Consider the following 22,969-nt stretch of genomic DNA (forward strand, 5'->3'; position numbering starts at 1 on the left):
AAATTCTTGCAGGATGATCAAGGTGGCATACCCTGCGTTCACGTGCACTTTCAGACAACAAATTACATCTTGCACCGCACACATCTACTAGTAGTCTAGTACTCATGAACGAGAAAAGATCTGGGCCTCCAGGGCCACGACCAGATCTCAGCCAAGCCTGGCCCAGGATCTACACTTGAGGCATGGGAAATTCAGAATCACACGTGAGAGTCAGTCAGGTTTTCCCCGAGGCTTTCCCCACGTGTTAATCAGGGTTGAACACGGTGGCAACACCGTGCCAAAAGTTTTTTTGTACAGAAAATGCACAGGGTCAACATGGAATGGAATTCCAACCACGGCAAGGGGCAGAAGCTGCCTTTCTCTACTGCATGTCTGCATGAAGGATAAACGAAAGAGAATAGGCTCATTGCCCTTGCTCCCTCCAGATGCGGCCGGTGACCCGCAGCTTGTGCTCCTGCCTGCTGCCACCAGAGAAGAAAAGCGCCATGTTCCAGTGGATGATCAGCCTATCAGAGCTGTCCTGCACCTTCCGGTGGCTGTCCCTGATGCTCCGCGGCGTGCCCTGCCATGTCAGCTTCCGCCTGCCCCAGCCCACCTCCAGGCTGTACCCAAAGCACTGCGCCTCGCTCTCCTCGCCCATGAACCGCAGGAACGCCATGTACACCGGCGCCATCCCAAGCAGGAATGCCTCAAAGTGCAGGCAGAAGTGCTGCCCGAAACACTTGAAGACCTGCACATATCCAAATACCAACCAGATTGTGAAATGCAGCATTTGATCGATCTCAGACTCATTCAGTGCTTATGGTACCAGTAAGAAAAGAATGGACGTGGCTAAGGCAAATGACAAAGATATTATCATCCAAAATGTAAGATGTAACCAAATACTATCCAAGTAATTCATCAATGTCTACTGAACAAGTAAACATGCATTCCAGAATGGATGATAGGAGATCCAAACTTTTAGGTATTTAACATGAACAAAGATGCTGATTGTTACTTACTGTGAGCATCCATGTAGCATTTTCCACTTTGTAAGGATTGGGCTTCACATACCGGTGGTTAAACGTGCATCCCTCATGCAGGTCCACCTTATGGTCATTGATGAGATGAGACACCAGAAACGGAACATCACCTGTGATCAGACACTCTGAACCTGCGTACGGACAGTTGTATGGCCTGACCCTGCAGAGCTCCTCATGCTTGAGTTTGTTCTTGTACGGGTGAATTTCAGTGCATCCCATGCTTTGGTATTTGCATGGAAGCTGAAGTTGTTCTGCCACCTTCTCAAGAACCAAACATCTGATGTTTCCCAGTTCTTGGCGGCAAGTTGGGCAATGGTTCTCTACCCTATGCTTGCAGCTGGAGCAAATTGTGTGGCCATTTGGGCACTGCAAGAGCCAATAAGAATAAGGAATCAGTATATTATTACTTATTTACTTTTCTCCGCAACCATCAAAATTTAAACTGTTGTCTAATTGCATGATCTAAACCCCAAAGTAATCCAAATTTTATCACTATTCAAGTAACACAGATTTTATTGCAATTCCTTTTTTTAATTTTAATGATAAAAGAAGGATGGAAGATACTTACATTGAAGAATTATGATCATAGTAAAGTAAATATTTTATAGAACTATAAAGTTAATCCATCGAGGCCAACGAAATGCAGAAGAAAGTTCAAATAAAAAAAAGCATGAACAACATAATGTGCATGTGTGCCTACACAGAAAGCAAACTAGAAACCTGGAAGTGTTCTATTGCAAGTAATATAAAAGCTAAAAACTTGTTGATGGTCAGAACCATGCCTAATTCTAAGAAAGCGAAGACTAAAGACATGGACTCAATACTGTGCTTGCACTGACATAAAATATATGGAGGAAACCAAAGAATAATATTTTCATTCCTGCTCTTCACCATTGACATATGGAAGTTCTGGATTACTTTGATGCGAGGGAGTCCATAATTGTAATGAGCAACATGATAACCAGAAAGATGCAACCAACTTGTGTTAGCATGTTGAGCAGAAAACTTGTTGATTAGAATGTGACAGTAAAAAAACTACGTTATGCTATAAGAGAACATGAAGGCTTCAAAACTTGAGATCAATGGACAAGACCCACATAAGTTAAGCTGGTGTAAATGCAGCATTCATAGAACGATGGCCTCTTTCTATACCAACTCAATCAATATATCTAACAGGAAATAGAAACTAACAGCATCTTCTTTGCAGTCTAACTGAAACATGCAAACATGTATGTTGCAATCATCAAAACATCTGCTTCTGCCAAAAGAGTAAAAGGAGATAAGACAAGCCATGAGCGCACACACCTGTAGTATAGGTGGACGCATTGAGTTTGTACATACTGGGCATTCGAGCAAATCATTCAAGCCAGCCAGTGATGATAATGCAACACTGGCTAGTGACGTAGACCATGGTTTACTTGTAGAGTCTACATCAAGCCTAATACCCCCAAGTGCCTCAGAAAGGCCATCATCTCCACAGTCTGACTCGGGAACCACAGTCACAATGCTGCTTCCCGGTGCCATTGTAAAGGCTCCTTTCATGTTCGGTAGTACAAAACATGAGCACCCCACCACTCCATTGCTTCCTCGCGATCAGCTGCATATTTGAATCTTGTCAGGAGATTGTGGAAAGATCATCACACAAAATTTTGATACCACAAGAGACATGACATCTGAAACATGACACAATTAACATCCCGCACAAGTTGATACTGATATTCAGCTTACCAAGGTGACATACAAAAAGGGGTAATTCAGAGTCATGAGTGAGAAAAACGTGTTTGCCATCTGGCACAGTATCAATCAGTTGGCACCAACTGAAGCAGAGAAATCCAGCTTGAGACAAGTTAATGAACAGTGGCGGAGCTGAGCTTTGCCACCGGTGTCGCCGAACCCGACAGATTTCAAAGAAATCAGAGGCAAATTACTGTATCTAGTTGTTAATAGTTCGTTACGACCTCTTCTGCATAAGACCCTGGTGCTTTCGTAGTCTGGCTTCGCCACTGTTACTGAATACATTCAGATCCCAGAACTGAAAAAACATCTATTTCAGCGGCTCTCCTCCATGAACCCAGGCAGTTTTCTAACTCGAAATTGTCTTAAAGGGTAGGTTACCTAGTCCACATTTTATCCGAAAGTGCCGTTGCTCCCTCCTAGTCTAGTTTGGTTTCACAATCGCCTGTTACAATCCAAGATCCGCGGAATTAAGCTACAAAAGGTCACTGGATTCGTCTAAAAAAAGAGAACTAACCTAACCCCCAGTCCCGCACTCAACCGACATTGCTCTCCCACAACAAGAACTGGAAAAGAGCCTCCCATCTGCTGCTCCTGCTCATACCAACCATAAGTCCATAACTGGCACCGGGGGGGCCCTTCGTTGCCCCTCCCAGTGAAAAAAAAAAAAGAAAAAAAAAAGTCCATAACTTGCAGCAGCTATGTTCCAGTTCCTGAGTGGCGACCTAAACGCGCGAAACCCCCGGGGCTCTCCTTCCTACCCCCAAATTGCGCCCCCCCTGAAACCCCATTCCCCACCAAAGCCTGTGCAAAATGAATCGAACAAGACCCCCTCTAGTTCCACCTCAATTCGCACCCAAAATCAGAACCCAGAGACGCCTCGGAATCCTGTCTCGGCGAGGGAGCAAAACCGTACCACCAGCGCTACAAGAAACGGACCCGAGGAATCCCAAACAAACCACAAAACTGCAGAGCCGGGAAAAAAAAAGAGTGAGAGCGCACGCACACATCCACCAGTGCCAGCAGAACCACTTGGAAACCAGCAGCAGCAAGGAAGATTCCGCCAGGCCGCGCGGCTGCAGCGTGCACTGGAGACGCCGCAAATCGGGTGGGAGAAGCTAGACTAGACCAGCAGGAGGAGGGGGATGTTGGATTCAATTCTTGTTTGCGCTTCTAGGCTCGGGTTCATCGCGCTGCGTGCGCTTGTTCCGTAACGGAGGCGGGCATCTGGAGTTTTCCGCCTCCCCCGGCACGGCGCGGGGCCCACGCGGTGGCCGTTGCGCGCCCGGTCCACGGCGCGCAGCGTGGTACTGGCAGGTGGGGTCGGCGGCCGACGAGCTGGCACGGTGCATGGGCGCGGTGTAGGGGAGCGGGAGGGAGTTGGAGTTCAACTGCCCTGGGGCCACGGGGCCCGCGTGGCAGGCTCTGCCTCGCGGCTGCGTCGTTTCGAAATCAACGGCCCCGTTTCGTTTTACGTTTGCTAGTGAATAGTAACAGTTTGACGGTTAATTATGGTGTTAAACAAAACTAGTTTAAAAAAATCAACTTCAGAATCTCGCGTTAGTGACTTGAAGAATCTAATGAGACTTTTGACCGCATGATTAGAGGATGGTTACAGTAGCATCGCTGTAACAAATTATCAATTAATTACTGTCATTAAATTCGTCACGAAAAATTACACCATCTCTGAATAAGTTTTACAAATAGACTTCATTTAGTACACCATGCATATAAGATTTTTTTAGAATGGAATAGCATGGAAAAAACAAACAAGGTCACGCAACCCGAGGTCACAAGTCATCTGGGTGGGCCACGCACGATCGGATGGATGGGCCAGCCAAATCGAGAACGGAGGCCCAAATGGCCGAATGCCAGTGGGGAAGAAACAAGAAGGCCATGTGTGCCATGTCTGGCGAGGATTTAGGGAGGTTAGCTTACCACTTTCTTGAGGAATCGGGGGAGTGGTTTCTTTGCAACTGCTTGAGCGGTCTTTCCCTTTCGATTACTCGGATGTTCGGTGTTTTGGGGTGGCCGGCGGTGCTTGTGGCGTCAGAACCCAAGTTCCTCGGCGATGTGGTGGCCGGTGGTCGCCTTCTTCTGCTCGGGCGTTCAACGTTTCTACGGCATGTCGATGTGTTCGATGTGCTACTCGGTGAGCCAATCAAAAACTTCGTTTTTTCGTCGAGAAGGGCTTCGGCTTCAAGCTGCATCCTGGATGCGTTCCTCTTCCAACCTTTGGTGCGGCGGAGACTCATCGGGAGGCTGCTCTGGGCGCCGGCGACGAAGACCATCGGGAGACCCTTGCTTGAATTGCATTGTAATATTCTTATTTTCCGAGGGTGTCTTTGCAAAAGTTACAATGTAAACCTTATCTCGTATGTGAAATGCAATCCCGGTTTCTCGAAGAAAAAAAAAGGCCATGTGCTTCTGCATCGCGAGCGAGGATGGCATGGACTGCTGATTGTGTCAGTGAGCCGGTCAGTGTGTTACATATTTATTGTGAGTAGGTTACAGTGATTTATCTTCGAATGCCCCTCCAAAATTAAAGGAGATCCGGTAGCATGCTAAAAGAAAGGAGATCCGGTAGCATGCTAAAAGAAAGGAGATCCGGTACCATGAGCAAGGGAGAGATCGGCATTTACTTGTTGAGACCCACATAAATATTTAAATATATAGAGCGATAGAATAGGTCGTAGTGTTTCTTCCAAAAAAAGAATAAGTTGTAGTGTTTGTGTATATACACACACACACAATGGAGGAATATATTAGCGCACACAAAGTTTTGCAATCCATGTTTGTTTGTTATGCTCAGCGTTGTTTTGGGAGCTTTTTGGGCTTTGGAGGCATCTGGAGTACAGGCAGCAGCCATCAGCGGGCGCTAAGTTGGGTCTAGCGGTAAAACCTGCCTTTTCGTTCATTTGTCTGGATCTTAAGGACGTCTAGGTTCCGGCGCCTGCGTCGTACAGGTTGTGTTTGATCTATACTCAACCTCCGACTCTACTTAAAGATAAGCGTGGTGGAATCGTAAAGCGAACCGGATGGGATCCATGGATCAGTACAACTTGTAAAGGGGCACCGTTCAAACCATGCGGCTCTAGCTGCTTGCCCCTGGAGCACCAGTGGACATGGTGGGTCGATCCATTCATTGCAGCACGTCTGATTCTGAAGTCCCTGTTCCTGCTTGCATGTTGCTTGCCTAAATAAGAGCGAGGCCTCAGGCCTGCATGCTACTAGTTTACAGCCTGTTGCTATCTAGCTAGTCTGTATGTATGTTGGTTGCAAACCATTCGCAAGGTCGAGCAGTTCATTAGTTCTCTCTGCTCATGTATATTAATTAGTATTCGTAAGGTATGATCAAACACAGAAGAAGGTACTACTTCGTCATCTAGTCCGAGAAGGACGGCGGGTGATGGATTCTACTGCTTCGACATCAAAAGTTGGTGCGTTAAATGGGGCAGAGCCACCGGTCACGATACTAGGTGGATCAATCCACTCGATCCTCCGGAGAACCTTGGTTTGAACCGCTAATCCTTGGTTGCTTTTGACGCGAACCATTGAACCATTGGACTCGTTTTCATGGAGCGGTTCTACAATCCATTGGATCGGCCCTCTTGTTGTGTCAGAGATTGCAACGGATGGCACGGGCTGATTGTGTCAGTGAGCAGGTCGTGTGTTCCAAATTTATTGTGAGTACGTGACAGCGATTTAACCTCGAAATTCAAGGTGTTAATGGTTCGAAGTCCAAACCAAAACTGCACCGAACTAATTCCAGTTGTCCTTAGCAATTAAACCCCACCAAACCAATCCGCTTGCATCAAAAACCAGACCAAACTAAACTGCCCGACAGCAAAAACCAAAACAGATCCAAATCGTGATGTGCACTGTGACTCTCCTACCTCTTCTAGCCTTCTAGGCTTGATCAACGCACTAAGGACGAGGCACTATCAATGCTGCCGGAGCTCAGGAAGATTGCTGGTGCCAAGCACGCAATAGCCAGGCACGACCCTCGTTGGCGGCGCCTCGACAGCTTGGTGAGGGGCCTTCCTATCTATCTATCGGAAGATAAAAACTCATAGTATTGCACAGCCCAGGTACGGCCCACAAAGCCAGCCAAGGCCAGGCCCATCAGACTGGAGGACACCTACGCGCCCACATGGAGAGTCTGCAGGTAGTTTCGTTTCTGGTGACTAAAAAAAGTATTCCTTTCTAATTTTATTTCCTCCTTTCCCCCTTAACCATTGAGGTTCATTTGTTATCTTTATTCTGCACTCAAAACTTTAAAACACTTTCAACATTTTCAGAAATCTACTACAACATTTTATAGATATTAATTCAACATTTTACTAAAAAATGTTGAAATGGATTATTAAGAATGTTGAAATGGTATATTTGAATTATTGAATTTTAAAAATTAAATAAAAATATTCATATTGGATCTTATTTCATTGCATTGACAGGCCAAGTGGGGAGGAAATATATCGCAACTGATCTTATCAGTGGCCATGACAGTTCTTATTAGTCGTCAAACTCTTATTGTAATGATCAGTGTTCTAATCAGTGGCCATAACACTACCTAATAGTATCTATTTATGTAATATATGTAAGTACATGAGCAAACCTTTTATGCAATTAATATATAGACAATATGCTATGCACGATGTCGAACCTATGTAATACATAACGAACTATTCAGTATCTTCAGACACAAAGGTGGTTAGTATCTTCAGACACAAAGATAAACTTTACGTGCGCGCGCAGAGATAGTACTAGTGTGTAAAAATATATGCTCAACAAAAAACATAATAGTAATAATGGAAACTGATTAGAGTCTGACAATCAATGAAAATTCATTACACTCTCCCTCGGACACATATTAACAGCTACTTCACTACTCGATTACAGAATGTAATATCTTAAGCAGGAATGCTGCACCTAATAAGGAAGAAGATAATAAGCTTGAAAATGCTATGCCTGGTTGGCAAATTTTCTTCATTTGCTCATCTTGCATTGGTGAGCTGGTGGTACATGATCTTCAGCAATACTGCATGCCTGCTCCTTCAATAATTCTGCCTTCATAGTGCATGCAGGCGAGCTTCCGATTTTTCACATACAGTAACTCCTGACACTCCTGAATCTCCTCTTTCAGAGATTGAATCGTAGTGGATTGGCAATAAAACAACATGTTCAAGATCCAAAATGGTATGTGTGCGTGCGCCGGAGACATGGAGGAAATCACTACCTCGCCAGAAAAGATCGTCGATGCACGGCGACAAGGAGTGCGGCGCCGGAGACGAAGTTGGATGCGCTCGCTCGCCGGAATGAAGGAGAGACTGCAGACCGCAGACATGGAGGGGCAGATGCAATGCAAAAGTCAGCGGAAGCAAGATTGGTTCGAGATGCAAAATGATACATATCCAAAGCGTCCTACGCAAAAGTCTGGCAACGGCGCTCCCTCGCCGGAGGTAAAGAATACAGGACACAATATCGTCGGGAGCCCGGCGCCAGTGACGAGGACACACCTTAGCCGGAGGCGAAGACGACGGCGCTCCCTCGCCTTAGGGCAGCACACGACGTTGTCGGGAGCCGGCACCGGCCGGTGGGGGATGAGGCCGCGTCCTCGCCGGAGACGAAGACCGCTCAGATTTTCCTGGGAGAGAGAGAAAGACCCTGAAGCACGCCGTCTGACCAAATGCACGTGATGTTGTGGGCCGCCTCGGAAATACAATACATCCCGGTACAAAAAGAAGAATACACACGAATACGCGGGGGAGAGAGAGGCTGGCGCCCATCCCCAGACGAATCTGGGCGGTATAGATAAGCCCCGCCCAGCATGCACATGCTGCGTTGTATCTTTGAATCAAATACCGTCCGTCCCCTTGGTCAGGCGGGAACACCGACGGCACACGCGGCCGGCACGGCACGGCACGGCACGACGGGGGCGCCGGTGCTGGCTTGCTCATCCTCCGCGGACAGCGTGTATCTGCACTGCCGCATGCACGCGCTTCGTCGAGACAGGGATCAGACGATGGGACCTAAGCTAGCTGCGCGGCTCCGGTTGCGTGCGCGCTGCTTCGCCGCGGCGCGGCGAGGCAAGGCGAGACGATGAGGTGTGAGCGCCGCCACCGACCACCGGCATCCACCTGGCACGCAGCCTCTGCTGAACGGCCAGCTCCGTGATGCCTCTGTATGCGCTACGTAGCCACGTGCATGCGCTCCTCCGCGACTGCTGGGGACGCGCGGCGGCTCTCCGGCGAGCCGCGGAGGAGGCGTTGTTCTCGAGCGGGGCTTCCTCGTCCTTGTCAGCATTTCATACTGGCCCATACATAAGTCGTCTGAACTCTGAAGCGATTAGGATTTTAGCTAAGGTGCTACTGAGGCTCTTATAAACCACTTTGCTACATGCCCTTTCAATTCGCACACATCTAGCTATACTTGAACTTCTAATTTTTAGTATTATTTTACATGAAATGATCAACGTAATTCTAAGCCTTAAAAGCGAACACTAATTTGCGGCTCCTTTTTATGGCTGAACACTAAGAATTTCAGACTGTGCAGCGTTTTAGCGCGCTGCAAGTTCTGAATAACTGAGAGAACACATGATTATTCCTTGCCAAAAGAAAAGATCGAAAAGGACAACGAAATGATGTACATATGTGTCTATATAGTTTCGACCTACCCAAAGCCGGCCTTGCCTAGCTATAAATTAATAGGAGAGGTTTGATTGTTCAAAAGGTAGACGATATAGAACATTTCTTTCCATGCGCTTGAGCTTATTAGGCTTGAGAGTCATCAGGAATCGAATCTGTAGCGTCAGTCTCCAATTCAGCAATGTAAGTTACTGGTCATGCCAAACACGCGCAAGGGCGCACTTCCAAGTAGCTGATTTGTTGTACCATATCCAGACGAGTGGTCTGTATACGCTTAATTAGGCGGAGTGGATCGTCACAAACCTTTACCAACTTCAGGCAACACACACAGGTACGCAGGAAGTTCCCGAGCAAAAGCAAGAACATGGTAGTTGCCAGCCTAGCTTAAGGTTGACTTGCGTGGTAGTTTTGTTTTTCATATTTCCAGGTGCGCCTGTAACAAAAAAAAAAACCCAAGCAGTGGATTCAGCATGTACCCAAGCCTTTTTTTTCCTTCCTATAATATAATGACGTGCAGCTGTTTAGCTATTTACTAGTAGTACTGTTTATTAGCTGTTATCTTTGCAATGTTTCCATGACCACATGAAGATTATAGTTTATACAATATGTGTTAAGCTGCTTCGAGAATCATCAGGTTCTTTTGATTTCTGTTGGTACCATGATCATATCCGAAGGCAGGACCTCCTTTTCTGGTCAATAACGGGAAGTTGCCAGCCTAAATTTGAAAGCGATGAGGTATTGAGCTCATGCTTGGGATCATGATCGCCTTCCGACCCTTGAGCTTCGATCCCCCATACCATGTGTAACCTTGAAGCTGATCAAATATGAATCGAATAGCCTCCTTTCCAAATCATCGTCGTGTCAATTTTTATACGAATGGGAATAAAAATTGCATAGTTTGATTATAGTCCTGCATTCTGATATCTAGTTGATATGCTTGACTGCAAGTATCCATCCGTGTTATCGATGATTCTGGAAAAATGAAATCATATAGTTTAGATATAGATAATCTGCATTCGTGTAATGAAAATATTACATCATTAGTCACATTATTTATAAATTATACATCAACAATCATACTAATTGTAAATGTATCATACGATGAGGGCTGCTATATATCATTACTAATGATTATAACTAAAATAAATAGCTTAAATTGTGATAGTACTCATTAGTCATAGATACATATTTAAAGTATTTCCAAAATTATTGGTCATTAGCAATCCATACACCTTTAAAATTGTGGGTTATTTAAATATAAATGATATATCATCAGTCATATATTAACTACAATCAATATAATCATTCATATTTAAATGAATTAAATTAAAAAATTATATATCATTTTCAGAGTTGAATGTGTGCTATTTTAGAATAGTTTCAATAATAATAATAGTAGTAGTAGCAGCAGCAGCAGTAGCGGCGGCGGCGGCGGCGGCGGCGGCGGCGGCGGCGGCGGCGGCGGCGGCGGCGGCGGCGGCAGCGGCGGCAGCAGCAGCCGCAGTAGCCGCAGTAGCGGCAGCAGCAGTAGCGGCAGTAGCAGCAGCAGTAGCAGCAGTAGCAGTAGCAGTAGTAGTAGAGCAGTAGCAGCAGTAGCAGTAGCAGCAGCAGCAGCAGCAGCAGCAGCTGCCGCCCAAAGAGTGTGCATGAGTGACGAGTAGTAGGTCTGCTACATAGATCAACATTCTAGGAGCTAAAGTCAAGCAGGTCAGATGCTGGAACATAAGCTCAACATGTACTCTTTTTACAGTACATTAATGTCAGATATTCATGTATCCAAATTTTATTGAATATGAATACTGAAAAACAATTTCAGGTACATGCATTATTTTAGAAATGGAGATATGGTATGGACATTGAGTTTCCTGCTATCCATTTTCCAACTTAAACTATGCTTCAACATGATCATAAGAGCTTGCGTTCAGATAAAAGATAACAAATAAGCCTTTATATTTCCCCCCCTTTCATCTAGGTTAGTCGATGTTTTCTCTCCAACATGATCCTACAACCATTTTCAAGATCAGACCATCCAGGTTGGTCGATGTTTTATTTTTCCCTTTTTAGTTGCAGCAATTAATATGCTTCTGACGTGCCCAGATCAGGTTCAGTCATATATATATATATATATATATATATATATATATATATATATATATATATATATATATATATATATATATATATATATATATATATATATATATATATATAGGAGATGCTTGATGCTTCAGAGGCCACATGCATGCACAGCTTCAGGTTTCATGTGCTGGATATAACTACGCACAGGAACTAGGTTCAATTCCCTCCATTTCTAAGAGAAGAGAGGAAAATAAAGCAAATTAAATTTGAGCAGTTTAATTTGGAACTGCCCAGAGGCAAGGTGTAGCTATAAAATAGGAGACGCCAATGCTGTAGAACAGAGCTGCAAACCACGCCTTACTGCACGTACGGGAATGCCAAACCATCTTTTCCTTGGTTCCCGTCTTGCCTTGCTTCCGTTTTCGGTGCTGAGCTGATGCTCCATTCCTCTGCGTCTGGGCATGGGGATGTGAGTCACCGGGAAGCTGTGCAGGACGAGCCGGTGGTTCTGCTCTCTACCACACTTCGACACAGCCAGACGAGATCCATGCCGCTGATGCTTAGCTTGGTTGTTTCCGCACAAGTGGCACGTGCAACAGCCACAAGAAAACAGTGACGGTTAGATCATGCCATGGCGATCGACCTTGAAAAGCTGGTGGACGGTGGACCTATTTGGGTAGCCAGGTGACTGCACAGGCAGCCGGTTTGCCACCGAGCTGCGCTGATGCGAAGGACCCAGCAGTTGCAGCTTGCAAATTGCCCATGCAACAAGGAAGACCAAGGTGTAAAATCCCATCACAGCTCGGGAACTCGCTTGGATGCCTGTTGCGCCACCACTCCTGGAAGACATCCTGATCGATCTCCCTCTGGCATCAAGTCCTATAGGTCAACTAGCGAACCAGGTTTTGCTAGCAAGCAGCATGCACGAGGTGAGGCAGTGCTGGCCCGTCTCATCCTCCTTGCTCAGATGCAAAACGGTCGGTCCTTGTCACGAAACGGTCGGGCCGTCCAGCACCCGTTGTACTTGTACATCGCCAACCACAGGAAGAGTTTGCGACGCAGCGGTGCCCAGGATGACAAGATCTCCACAACCGTTGCCAGGCCGGGCTCGAACTCGATGCCTCCCTGGAAGAACAGCTTAGCTTGTAAGCAGATTTGGTGGAGTAGGTGCCATTCGTTCCAAAACTTCATAATGTTGTAGTGTGTTCTTTCCTTTGATTTTCTCCTGTGTAATCGAAGCTAAGAAAGTCTTTCAACTAGTTATTTCAGCGCGTACATTCAACAAACTCAAAACAAATTGTAGTACTCCTTCCTTCCACAAATGTGGCACAGTAGCAGGACTATGCACATGTTCATCTAAGCCGTGGTGCCCCTGTATGCGGCAGAGATGTATGCATTTATTGTGCTCACGAGTCACGACTCAAGTCCATTTCAGTTCTGAACATTCAGGACCCAATGCAAGTATACAAATAGACAAGCCATATCATGATCTCACATACTGAGTGTATGTGGTACATGCACATATACATGTAGGTGTAGTGTCGCAAACAGTAATGGTACCCCACTGAAGGGCACCTCTGGCCTAGGAGGTATCAGGACTCAGCAGGCAGTAAAATCGGAGTCAGTTTCACCGATGCTTCTTCCATTGGCCCGTCTTTCCTCATACGCTAGGGGCTGTAAACTCTGCCCCCACAGTTTTGCAAATGGTGTCTGCTCATGTAAGCTCGTCATACTTCGGTTCTACATCGGCGAGAAGATAGCAGCTCAGAGCTTGATAGGCTGACCTCATTCTTCCCACACTGCCCGCTTCAATCAGTTTGAGACTTTTAGTATTCATGATCAGCTCATTCTCTCGGCCTCTGAGTTTAGGGTTGCGAGCCGCCTGGAATTTGGAGGGGTCTATGCTATAAAGAAATCTGGTACGTTACTGATTCTGTTTTGCTTGTTGTTTATCATATAAACACATCCAGGACAGTTGCAAGTACCTGCTTTTATGTTATGACGTGGTCAGAAGAAGGTGCCACGTTTAAGCTCAGTGTTTCAGCAAATCATTTCATTTTCTGCATGTGTTGATCCTTGACAATTGGGGAGCTCAGAGATAATCAGCGATTCAGCGCAAGGGATTACTCGAAACAAATCGGCAGGTGTTGATCCTTGACAAGAAAATGACTAAACAAAAAGGACATAGAACACCTCAAAAGTAAATCCCAAGTAGTATCTAGAAATGTACAAATGTGAAATATGATCGATCGCCAGATTATGAGTTTTTAACGGTGCCATCAAATTAGACCGAAATTTCATTTTTCTTAATACAAACATACGCAGCTCTAATGCATATCTGTAAAAAGTAATCAGATTATGCGTACCCAACTCATCATAGTTAAATTTTGTCGCGCACTGCAGCAGCAACAGTGGGAATCCGTTCCAATAATTTTGGAACACTTGTTGATTTCAAGAATCAAATCGTCAGAACTCAATGAAAGAATAAAGAGTAATTTCTTAAAATAAGATGGATGAATTATAAACAACTCTTCTTGATATAGGAGTACCTACTAATTCAAGCACTAAAAACTTTAATAGCAATGGAAAATGATACTTAAGATTTCCTAGTGATATTGGCATACCGGTAGCTCATGGTAGGTCGCGTCGATGCTGCTGATACCTCAGCTGAGATTCTGAGCCACTGGCTGCTTCAGGTTTCATGTGCTGAACAATTGCAAGAACTTATTTGTAATAAAGACAAAAAGGGACCATCAAGTAAAAAAGTTGAGCTGTTCTGGAGCTAGCTGCTGATGGCAAGACCTAGCTATAAATAGGAGAAGCCCAATGCCTTAGAATATGCTACACGGGAATGATAGAATTCAGCTTCAGCTCAGGTCGGGTCATTCTCGACCCATTTCTGCGTCTGAGCTTGGGCATGGGAGTTGCCAGGAATCGGTGCAGAACCAAAAGTGCCATTCAGTTTCGTCAGGCAAATAGCACCAAGGATTGGCGATGGAAGTCGGCAGGGAAGGCAACGGGTCATCGACTTCAGTAGGAAACGTCCATCTTGAATCCGACGGCGGTCGTCAAATAAAGGAATTGATTAGTTTCTTTTCTTAACCTCCGCTGTGACAAGGTACGAGGGGTATGGTTTGTGATATTCATTCGGTGATGAACTCGTAAACCCTAGGTAGGAAGTAGAGCTAGCGGTAGAAGGTCCGTCTCTTTGGCGGCGAACTCGATCTGCTATCTATCTGTAACCGAGATTTAGTAGTACGGCTACCAGTTCCTCCCATACGTGTTCATTCCGACATCATTTCCCTCTTCTCTACTAATTATTGTACTGTGCAATTGTGCATGCGTCTCGATCTCCTTGCAGCACTCTACTGCTTCTTTCAGAATTGAGATGACTCTATCAACAAAGCAAACAACCCTCTTTCCCCTCTCTAAAATTCATGAGGAAGACTTGCACTAAAAAAGGAGACATATGGGGTGAACACTGACGAAAGGAAGTAATAAATCTAAATCTACTTGCTACTGCAGGAAACATTTCAGAATAGTTAGGTGTTGTTTTATTTGTTGATTTCGTTATATCTAGGTGCATAGCAAAATATGTATCTAGAAAAGACAAAACAACTAATAGTTTGGGAAGGTGGGATATCATGCATTAGCTAACATACTGTATGATGGACGTGATCAACGATAATTAACATTACAACTATATTGTCAACGTTCTTGGTTCCAGTGGGACATCGACGTCCTGGAAGCTACGCTACGCAAGTCCTGTAACATACTGCTACAGGGCATGAATGCTCGCCCGTTCACCCAAATAAAAAATAATAATAGTGCTCCTTCCAATCCATAAACATAGCAGTCTTGTGCACATGTTGAGCTCTGCCCATATATTCATGGACGAAAGGAGAGTATTATTAATAGGAGAAGTTTGATGCTTCAAGAGGTAGTAGACGATAGAGCATTTCTTTCCATCACACTTGAATATGTCTCGTCAGTCATTCTCAGTTCATCTCCGTCTCTGTGCACTTGAGCGCTTAGCTAGGCTCGGGAGGCCTCAGGAATCTGTAGCGCTAGAATGAGGAGGTTCAATGTAAGTTACTACGACTCCTGCTGCTTAGCTTCTTGTTTGATCATGCCAACAAGCGTAAGGGCACTTGAAAGTAGCTGATCTGTGCATATCTTGAAAGTAGCTGATCTGTGCATATCCACACCCACACGAATGGTGGGTAGGCTCTGCATGTTTCATGAGATGTTCTCTGCTTGATTCATGCAGGTGCAATGCGTAGCTTAATCTGGACTTCCAGGGATATTTGGCGGAATGGATGAATACAACACTGTACCAACTTGAGGCAACAGACAAAGGTGAACATGAGTCCAAGATGGCTACGGTGGAGGTGAAAGGGAGTAGAAGGTTGTAGGTGATACAATCAACCTCGAGATGACTTGTGTAGCAGCGCGCATTCCTAACAGCAACCTTCCAATCCCAAGCAACAAAAGACATCGTATAAAAAGGCAATGCGTAAAATGGCCTCTGTTTCCCCGGCGGCGATTCCGAATCGCAAGCAGTTGTCCCGATTCTGCCTGCGTGGGCAGGTAACAACACATAAGGTGATACAATCTGCGGTGACACACGCCACACAGCAACAACAGTACAACACCACTGTTATACATTCAACACCACTGCAACAGGTACGTTTGTAGATATACTACAATCCGAGGAACTGTACGGAGATGTTCAGGAACTTAAATTTCATGACCTCCATCCAAAACCAAGAATTCACGTCTTCACTATAAGGCGAGCATACAAATCAAATGTTACGACCAAATTTGCAGGCCTCATAACCATGTACATTCAGAATGAGATCCTTACACTGATCATTTGATATTCTTATTAGTGAAGTTTGCAAGCATAACAAAGATATTATTACAACCACACCCACAGTCGAGTTTGAAGATAACCCAGACAATGAAACAGTCGCAGAAACAGGAAACAACGTTTCTCGCCAATGCAGCAGTTCACTCTCACACACCACACATCAGGCTGAACTTGGTGGCAAGAGGGACGGATATGATGGCAACTCCCAATGCAACACCGAAAATACGGTGCGAGATTGAGAATGTAGCGCTAAACTGTGGCTTCTTCAGCGGGAGGTGGGGCGACAATGGGCGGTTCGCAACAGGAGAAGACAGGGGGCGGCTTGTGTGCAGGGTTCGGCTTCCAGTTGGAGACATATTTGGTCGCAACACTGCTAGAGGCGAAGATGTGTAGCCCCTGGCTTGCTCCAGATTTGAGCTTGAGCTACCAAGAGCACCTGAAAAGATTAATGCAATAAATTTAGAATGGCTAGTTGTGTAGAATAAACTGCATAATTCTACTAAGCATAAGCATAACCAAATAAAAGGAGGGAAATCTGACTGCATTCTACTAAAAGCACATGTAAAGATGCACAGAATTACAAAAAAAAAAGATACACTATATCCAAATAAATAGAAGAGACGTAACTGAAACAGTTAAGCCACGGGGTATGGATCTTTTGCTTCTAGGTCCCACAAAAATTCATGACGAACCATGAGCAACTTTTACCTACCAGATATAATGACACAAGATGACTCATGACCTATGTACATTACTGACCTTCCCTTGAATTAAGCTCTAGCTGGCAGACTATAAGCACTCTGTATGTCATTTTCAACTCATATTAGTAGATACTAAATATCCTAAAGGACAATATACTTGGAAAAGTCCTAGTGTGCTTTCAACCTGCCACTATCTCCTAACAAGTATGTGGTGTTGTCGATAACTTCAAACTAAGCCAGAAGCAAATAACAAAATAAGTGCAGATCTCTGGGACTGCTTACCACGGAGAGCAAATGGCGTGGCTCTCAAGGGTGCAAATCGAGTGTTGCTGTTATACTTCTCCATTGCTGCACATCAACTAATAACCATGCATTAACACAACACAGAATCACAGTTTGGTAAAAAAATATCTGAATATAAAATTTTGCAAAGCTCAATGTAGAAAGATTAGCTAATGATTCAATTAAATTGGAGAACATCAAAACCAATTGATCCTAATAAACTTGATTGTCTAGATAAAAAAACAAACAAACCAAGTAACATATTTCAGCAAATTACTAGAACCTAGTCAATCTCGATACTAACCACAACCTGAAATATCGAAACGCAGGATCGGGATAAAATCGAAGGATGCAACTTCTAAGTATATTTACAGCAGTCAACTTTGGAGACATGATACTGAAACCCATTATCATTGCAGAGATTTGCACAAAATCAACTATTGATAAGAACATGCGACATACTTGCAAATTTCAATCCTAATACATAACTCGTATCAGGGTAAGACTTCATATGAGGGGCGGAACATTCATTTGAACCCAACATAAACTTTGTGAGAGAAAAATAAAACTATTGACCCAACACGAGATGGATCAGAGCATTCAACCGAGGAAGGAACATTAGGACTTGACGTTAGAGGGCTCACAGCAAAGGAGAGCTTCTGGACAACAAACCAAGCTATCCTGTGAAAAAAGTAGTGCTTCCTTACTGAAAGTAGAATCAACACTGCATCACTCTGGCAGCCAGGCACAATTACTACACTTTTGCTTGGGCCAAAAAATTAAATACCAAAATAGTATTCATAAAACCACAATTTTTACCCACAAATATACTGTAGTAGTTTCCATTCATTTGGTGTTACTTTAAATACAAGTTTGCAAATTTATCACTGACATGTTATTAATGCAATGATTGCCACAATTTTTTCTCAGTGTGTCTAAGCTCATTATCAATGTAGGATTATAAGTACTTCAATGACACCATCTGCAGTTTCAATACACTAGTAACACTACTAAGTTTATGTCTATAGTTCTCAGTAGCAGCATATTAGAGTGCTTAAATTTCCATAAGCACTAGATCTTAATCCTAAGCACATCACATAGCTACCTTGTCTCGCTGTGGAAAACAAAGATCCTTCTTCAGTTTTCTTGTCCGCTAAAGCTGAGATCCTAAGGTGCATACATATATGAATGAAAAAAAATATTCATGCAGTGCTGTATTCACATTTGACAAACAAGTCAAAAGCTGGGTGCTACATTTCCCACCCCTCTATGATCAGCTGCAGTAGTAGGTAGGCATTTGTAGAGCGTAGACGGTTCATAGTGGTACAGTATCTATAATAAACTCACCATCATGCGTGGCGCAAATCAAACCGATTGCCATTGCAGCACTAACCATTGAGACATTTGACAGAAAATACACACAGTTAGGCGGCCCTGCCCCAATACCCTAAGATCAGGGGTGGACCCAGCATAGGACATGCGTGTACACATGTACACCCGATAGTTTTTGCAAACGAAATCGAAGTTAGTAGGTAATCTACTGTGACTGGATCGGATCCGAATACAAATAGTTTTGTTAGGGTTTGGGGTGCTCCGTCTCGCAAAGCAGAAGGAAAGCGAAGGGGCGGGCATACCTGGTGGATGCTCGTCGCCGGCAAAGGGCTGGGTGAAGACGTGATGAATGGCGCCGCCGCTCGCCCAATCGTCGCCGCCGGGGGAGGAACAACGAGGAAGGAGAGAGTCAGAGAGAAGGGAAAGGAGGAACGGAACAGAGATGAGCCTGAGGCCCTGAGCCGGTGAGCCCTGACTGAAGCCGTGAGGCGGAGGGCTGTGAATGAGCCGAGCTCGAGCGAGCCTGCCACCTGGAGCTGGAGCTCGATAGCATTCCGAGCCGAGCTCGATAGGAGCCTTAGATCCCGCCGAGCCTACAGGCAAAGCTCGAGCCGTGAGTCGTGACACTGACACGGTTCAAAGCTCGCCTCGAATAGGCTCGTCTAATGCAGATATATTTTTAGAAGAGAGAAAAACTTTATTGTTTTTAGAGGTCATAACAGAACAACTTGACAATAGACAGAGGTACCAACTGGTTCCGATCTTATTAGTCCATTGCGTCGACCACGGGTATTGATGTTTGCAGCAGTAACACTTTCACAAATAAAGTAGAGTTTTGCATACTGCAAGTTCATGGAGCTGAATAATTGAAAGAACATGGCATTTTATTGCTTTTGACCTACCCAAAAGCCAGCCTGGCTATAACTTGCTAGGATAGAAAGCTACATTGGCCGATAGAACATTTCTTTCCACCGTAACCTACTTGAATATGTTTCAGCTCTCAGCTCAGTCTTCATCTCTCTGCCTCTGAGCTTAAGATTGGGAGTCATCAGGAGTTTGTAGGCAGTATGATGCAGATATCAAGTAAATGTTATCACACCTGCCAGCTTTAGAATGTTACTAGAAAGATGCCGCACCCTTGGCAGGGCGCGCTATATGAACCCATCACCGGCACACATGTCTTTGCGATTATGGAGAGATTGCTATGGTATTGTCGCAATTAAAATGATCATTAGGAAGCTGTGCCGTAAATGTCTGCTACCATATAATTGTATAATATAAAACATGCTAAGATTGTTTCATCTTCCATTGTTTCATCTGGTCAGGCTAAATAGAGTGTAGCATAGTTAACTTTTGCATATTACAATCCTGATGGTACTAACATTCAAAGGGCACTTTGTGCATAAAAATGCTGAGTTCGCAAAAGTATCGAAAAGAGTCCATTGGTCATGTTGCTCGCTGATCACTTGCATATTTGTGAGGAAATTTTTGTTTACTTAAAAAAGTAAAATTTGAAAATAGAAGTGAAAAATAAATTGAATTAAAAGGAAACTTAAAATCGAAAGTCAAAAAAATGAGGAGGTAGATAGGAGATTGGTCTTACTGTTTAGATTTTCTTTTTGAGTTTTGAACTAATGTCTTTCTTCTGAGGTTGGTCAGATTCCAAGGTTACTCCTCTTTTATTGTTTCCTTTTTGTTCTTCTCTAGAGTAAAAAATGCATTAAAATGTATAGTTAGTATGTGTAACTTAAGGTATGTATTGTTTTGTTTTTAAGTTTTGTTTTGTAATGAGTGCAAATGATACTTTTTTGGAGCTTCAGTTTTCTTTGAATTAGCATCATATTTTTCATTGTACGATTCTTGCAAGAGATAGTCAATGTATATGCAAGTATACAGGAATGTGTATATATGAACAGATAAAAATGTTGTTGTGTGCCTATTGACTATAGCTTGTACTATCACAGCCTTGTTGTGGTGGTAGGCTTTTTAGAGTAGTGGATGTTGCTAAATTGGGACCTCTCATTTTGTTGATAGTACTTTTTTCATCTGGGGTTTGATTTGCAATAGAAAAGACTTAATATTAATTGTTGGGGCTTCCAGCACTCTTCAGGGGTGAAATTTTTATTATAAATGTGGATTTTTGCCCAACTAATGCTTGTATCTCGTGCGGGATATTGCCTTTGTTGCAAGAATCAATTTACTTGTCAACTGGCTTTCGAATAAGATGTTCCGCTTTTTTATCAAAAAGTATGAATTCCAGCTGGTCCGTTCCATCACTTGCCATTATACAAAACTTGTACGTGAGTAATTCACATTTGGTGTTTTGAAATATATTTAGATGAATATTCATGGACTGGTGACATTGTGGGTGGTAACATTGTGAGTGGTACCTGTTCATTGACTGAGTGCAATTGCAATAAGATTTTGTGCATTTGTATTGGCCATCTTGAAATCGAGTTCTTGAATGGCATGACTTGCAGGCAAGGTACCACCATCCTTGGTTTGGAGCCAGCTTTGTTACTGCCGTTGTGCATTCAAATCTTAGATTGTGGAAGAGAAGAATCTAAGTTATTTTTTGTTAAGGATATGTGTCATGATTAAAATGTAGTCATAGGGATAGATAACATAATTTTATTTTAATTATAAAGGGTTCATGTAATCTAATATGTTGAAGTAATACAAAATAATATACAATGGTGTATGACTAGAAGATTTTAGAAGGTCGACTCAAATAGACTTGTCTACTACAGATATATTTTAGAAGAGAAAGAAAAACTTCACTATTTTTTTAGAGGTCATAACAGAACAGCTCGACAACAGACAGAGGTACCAACTGGTTCCTATCTTATTGGTCCATTGTAGGACGACCACATATATTGATGTTTGCAGCAATAATGCTTTCATAAATAAAGCAGAGTTTGGCATACTGCAACAAGTTCTTGGAGCTGAATGATTGAAAGTACATGGCATTTATATTGTTTTTGTCCTACCCAAAAGCCAGACCGTCTATATAACTTGCTAGGAGATGTTTGGTGGTTCAGAAAGCTACATTTGGCCGGTAGAACATTTCTTTCCACCGTATCCTACTTGATGAATATAGTTCAGTTCTCAGCTCAATCTTCACCTTTCTTCGTTTGAGCTTAAGATTGGGAGTCATCACGAATTTGTAGCGTTGGATGATGCAGATATCAAGTATAAGTTACAACTCCTGCCAGCTTACAATGCTATTCCACCATGCAAGCAAAACAAGGGCAGTGCTAAATTGTAGCTTATCCTCTTGTCACAGGACCAAGTCGAGTTTCCTTCATGTTCTGAGGTGCGCAACCATCTCAGAATCCGTCCACGGGAGACAAAGACAGTTCCGATCGCATTAGCACATTGTAGGTGAACCACATGTATGGATATTTGCAGCAATAACGCTTTCACAAATACAGCAGAGTTTGGCATACTGCAAGTTCTTTGGAGCTGAATAATTGAAAGATAATGGCATCATATTATTTTGGGAAAAATTCAGTTTACACTCATGAACTATCATGAATGTCCGATTTTCAACCTTCAACTATAAAGCCGGATAATGGAGGTCCAACTGTCGAAACCCGGCAAGTTTGGCCCTTAGAGTGGTTTCAAATATGGTTTTCATTTTTAAAAAATTTCAAATTTTAAATTTAAATTAAAAAATTCATAAGTAATTCATTTAAAAGCATAGAAATATGAAACTAGTCAAAATTTAACCTATCTATTAACACTCTACTTCTCAGTTATTCAAATTCATTTTTTCCATATTCCTAGTATTTGTTTTCTTGTAGTTATACCTATTATTTTTGAATAAATAAGGTTCAAATATATCAATAATAGTTAGCTTACATTTTAGAAAAAAAATTGATACATGTTTCATATTTTTTCTAATTTAAAATAAACTAGTATAGTGCTCGTGCTATTGGTAAATATCACCAACTTTATGCCTGTTCACTCCGTATATATGTCATTTTGTGATTATGTGAGGCATTGATTGTCTGGGATCCGATTCGGATTCCGATTGATGGGTTCCGATTATGATTCCGACTAATTTGTTCGGATTCCAATTAAGATTTTGATTGATGAAAGGCTAGTCGGACTCGCATATGGGATGAACTAAGACCCACCTGTCAATGACACTAGACGAACCAAACCAAAATTTGAGGTGGAAACTTTATTCACCTTAGTAATAGGTATATATTACTTTTTTTAGGTCTAATTATATTTTTTTTCAATTTTTTAAAATGCAAAACCACTTTTGAAACCACCCCAAGGGTCAACCTT

General features: G+C 43.3%; 2 protein-coding genes across 4 annotated transcripts; both read right to left on the minus strand.

Annotated features, from left to right (window-relative positions):
• Nucleotides 1–185: 185 nt before the first annotated feature.
• Nucleotides 186–3,969, minus strand: LOC120654542 (E3 ubiquitin-protein ligase SINAT2-like). The gene is made up of 4 exons (XM_039932110.1): nucleotides 3,763–3,969; nucleotides 2,328–2,619; nucleotides 1,002–1,388; nucleotides 186–730 (listed from the first exon to the last, which is right to left on the minus strand). The coding sequence occupies exons 2-4, from the start codon at nucleotides 2,562–2,564 to the stop codon at nucleotides 404–406; spliced, it is 951 nt and encodes a 316-aa protein (XP_039788044.1). The 5' UTR covers nucleotides 2,565–2,619; nucleotides 3,763–3,969; the 3' UTR covers nucleotides 186–403.
• Nucleotides 3,970–16,239: 12,270 nt separating this feature from the next.
• On the minus strand, nucleotides 16,240–19,150 carry LOC120654544 (succinate dehydrogenase subunit 3-1, mitochondrial-like). Of its 3 annotated transcripts, none has more exons than XM_039932111.1 (3): nucleotides 18,973–19,150; nucleotides 17,339–17,404; nucleotides 16,240–16,791 (listed from the first exon to the last, which is right to left on the minus strand). In XM_039932111.1, exons 2-3 carry the CDS (start codon nucleotides 17,400–17,402, stop codon nucleotides 16,502–16,504), a joined length of 354 nt encoding a protein of 117 aa, XP_039788045.1. In that variant the 5' UTR covers nucleotides 17,403–17,404; nucleotides 18,973–19,150; the 3' UTR covers nucleotides 16,240–16,501. The 3 variants fall into 3 exon arrangements, with proteins under 3 accessions (XP_039788045.1, XP_039788046.1, XP_039788047.1); XM_039932112.1 differs by having other exon boundaries at nucleotides 17,339–17,415; nucleotides 18,973–19,124; XM_039932113.1 differs by lacking the exon at nucleotides 18,973–19,150 and adding an exon at nucleotides 17,983–18,001.
• Between the last annotated feature and the right edge of the window lie 3,819 nt (nucleotides 19,151–22,969).

This window comes from Panicum virgatum, chromosome 1N (assembly GCF_016808335.1).
Source record: "Panicum virgatum strain AP13 chromosome 1N, P.virgatum_v5, whole genome shotgun sequence".
Taxonomy (NCBI): Eukaryota; Viridiplantae; Streptophyta; class Magnoliopsida; order Poales; family Poaceae; genus Panicum; species Panicum virgatum.

Bases quoted from the DNA above. Each gene is read 5' to 3' on its own strand.
- LOC120654542 (XM_039932110.1), bottom strand. From the start codon at position 2,564: ATGAAAGGAGCCTTTACAATGGCACCGGGAAGCAGCATTGTGACTGTG. The intron at 1,389-2,327 runs GTGTGTGCGCTC...TGGCTCTTGCAG, and splicing joins TGCGTCCACCTATACTACAG to TGCCCAAATGGCCACACAAT. The intron at 731-1,001 runs GTAAGTAACAAT...GGATATGTGCAG, and splicing joins ATGCTACATGGATGCTCACA to GTCTTCAAGTGTTTCGGGCA.
- LOC120654544 (XM_039932111.1), bottom strand. From the start codon at position 17,402: ATGGAGAAGTATAACAGCAACACTCGATTTGCACCCTTGAGAGCCACG. The intron at 16,792-17,338 runs GTAAGCAGTCCC...TAATCTTTTCAG, and splicing joins CACGCCATTTGCTCTCCGTG to GTGCTCTTGGTAGCTCAAGC.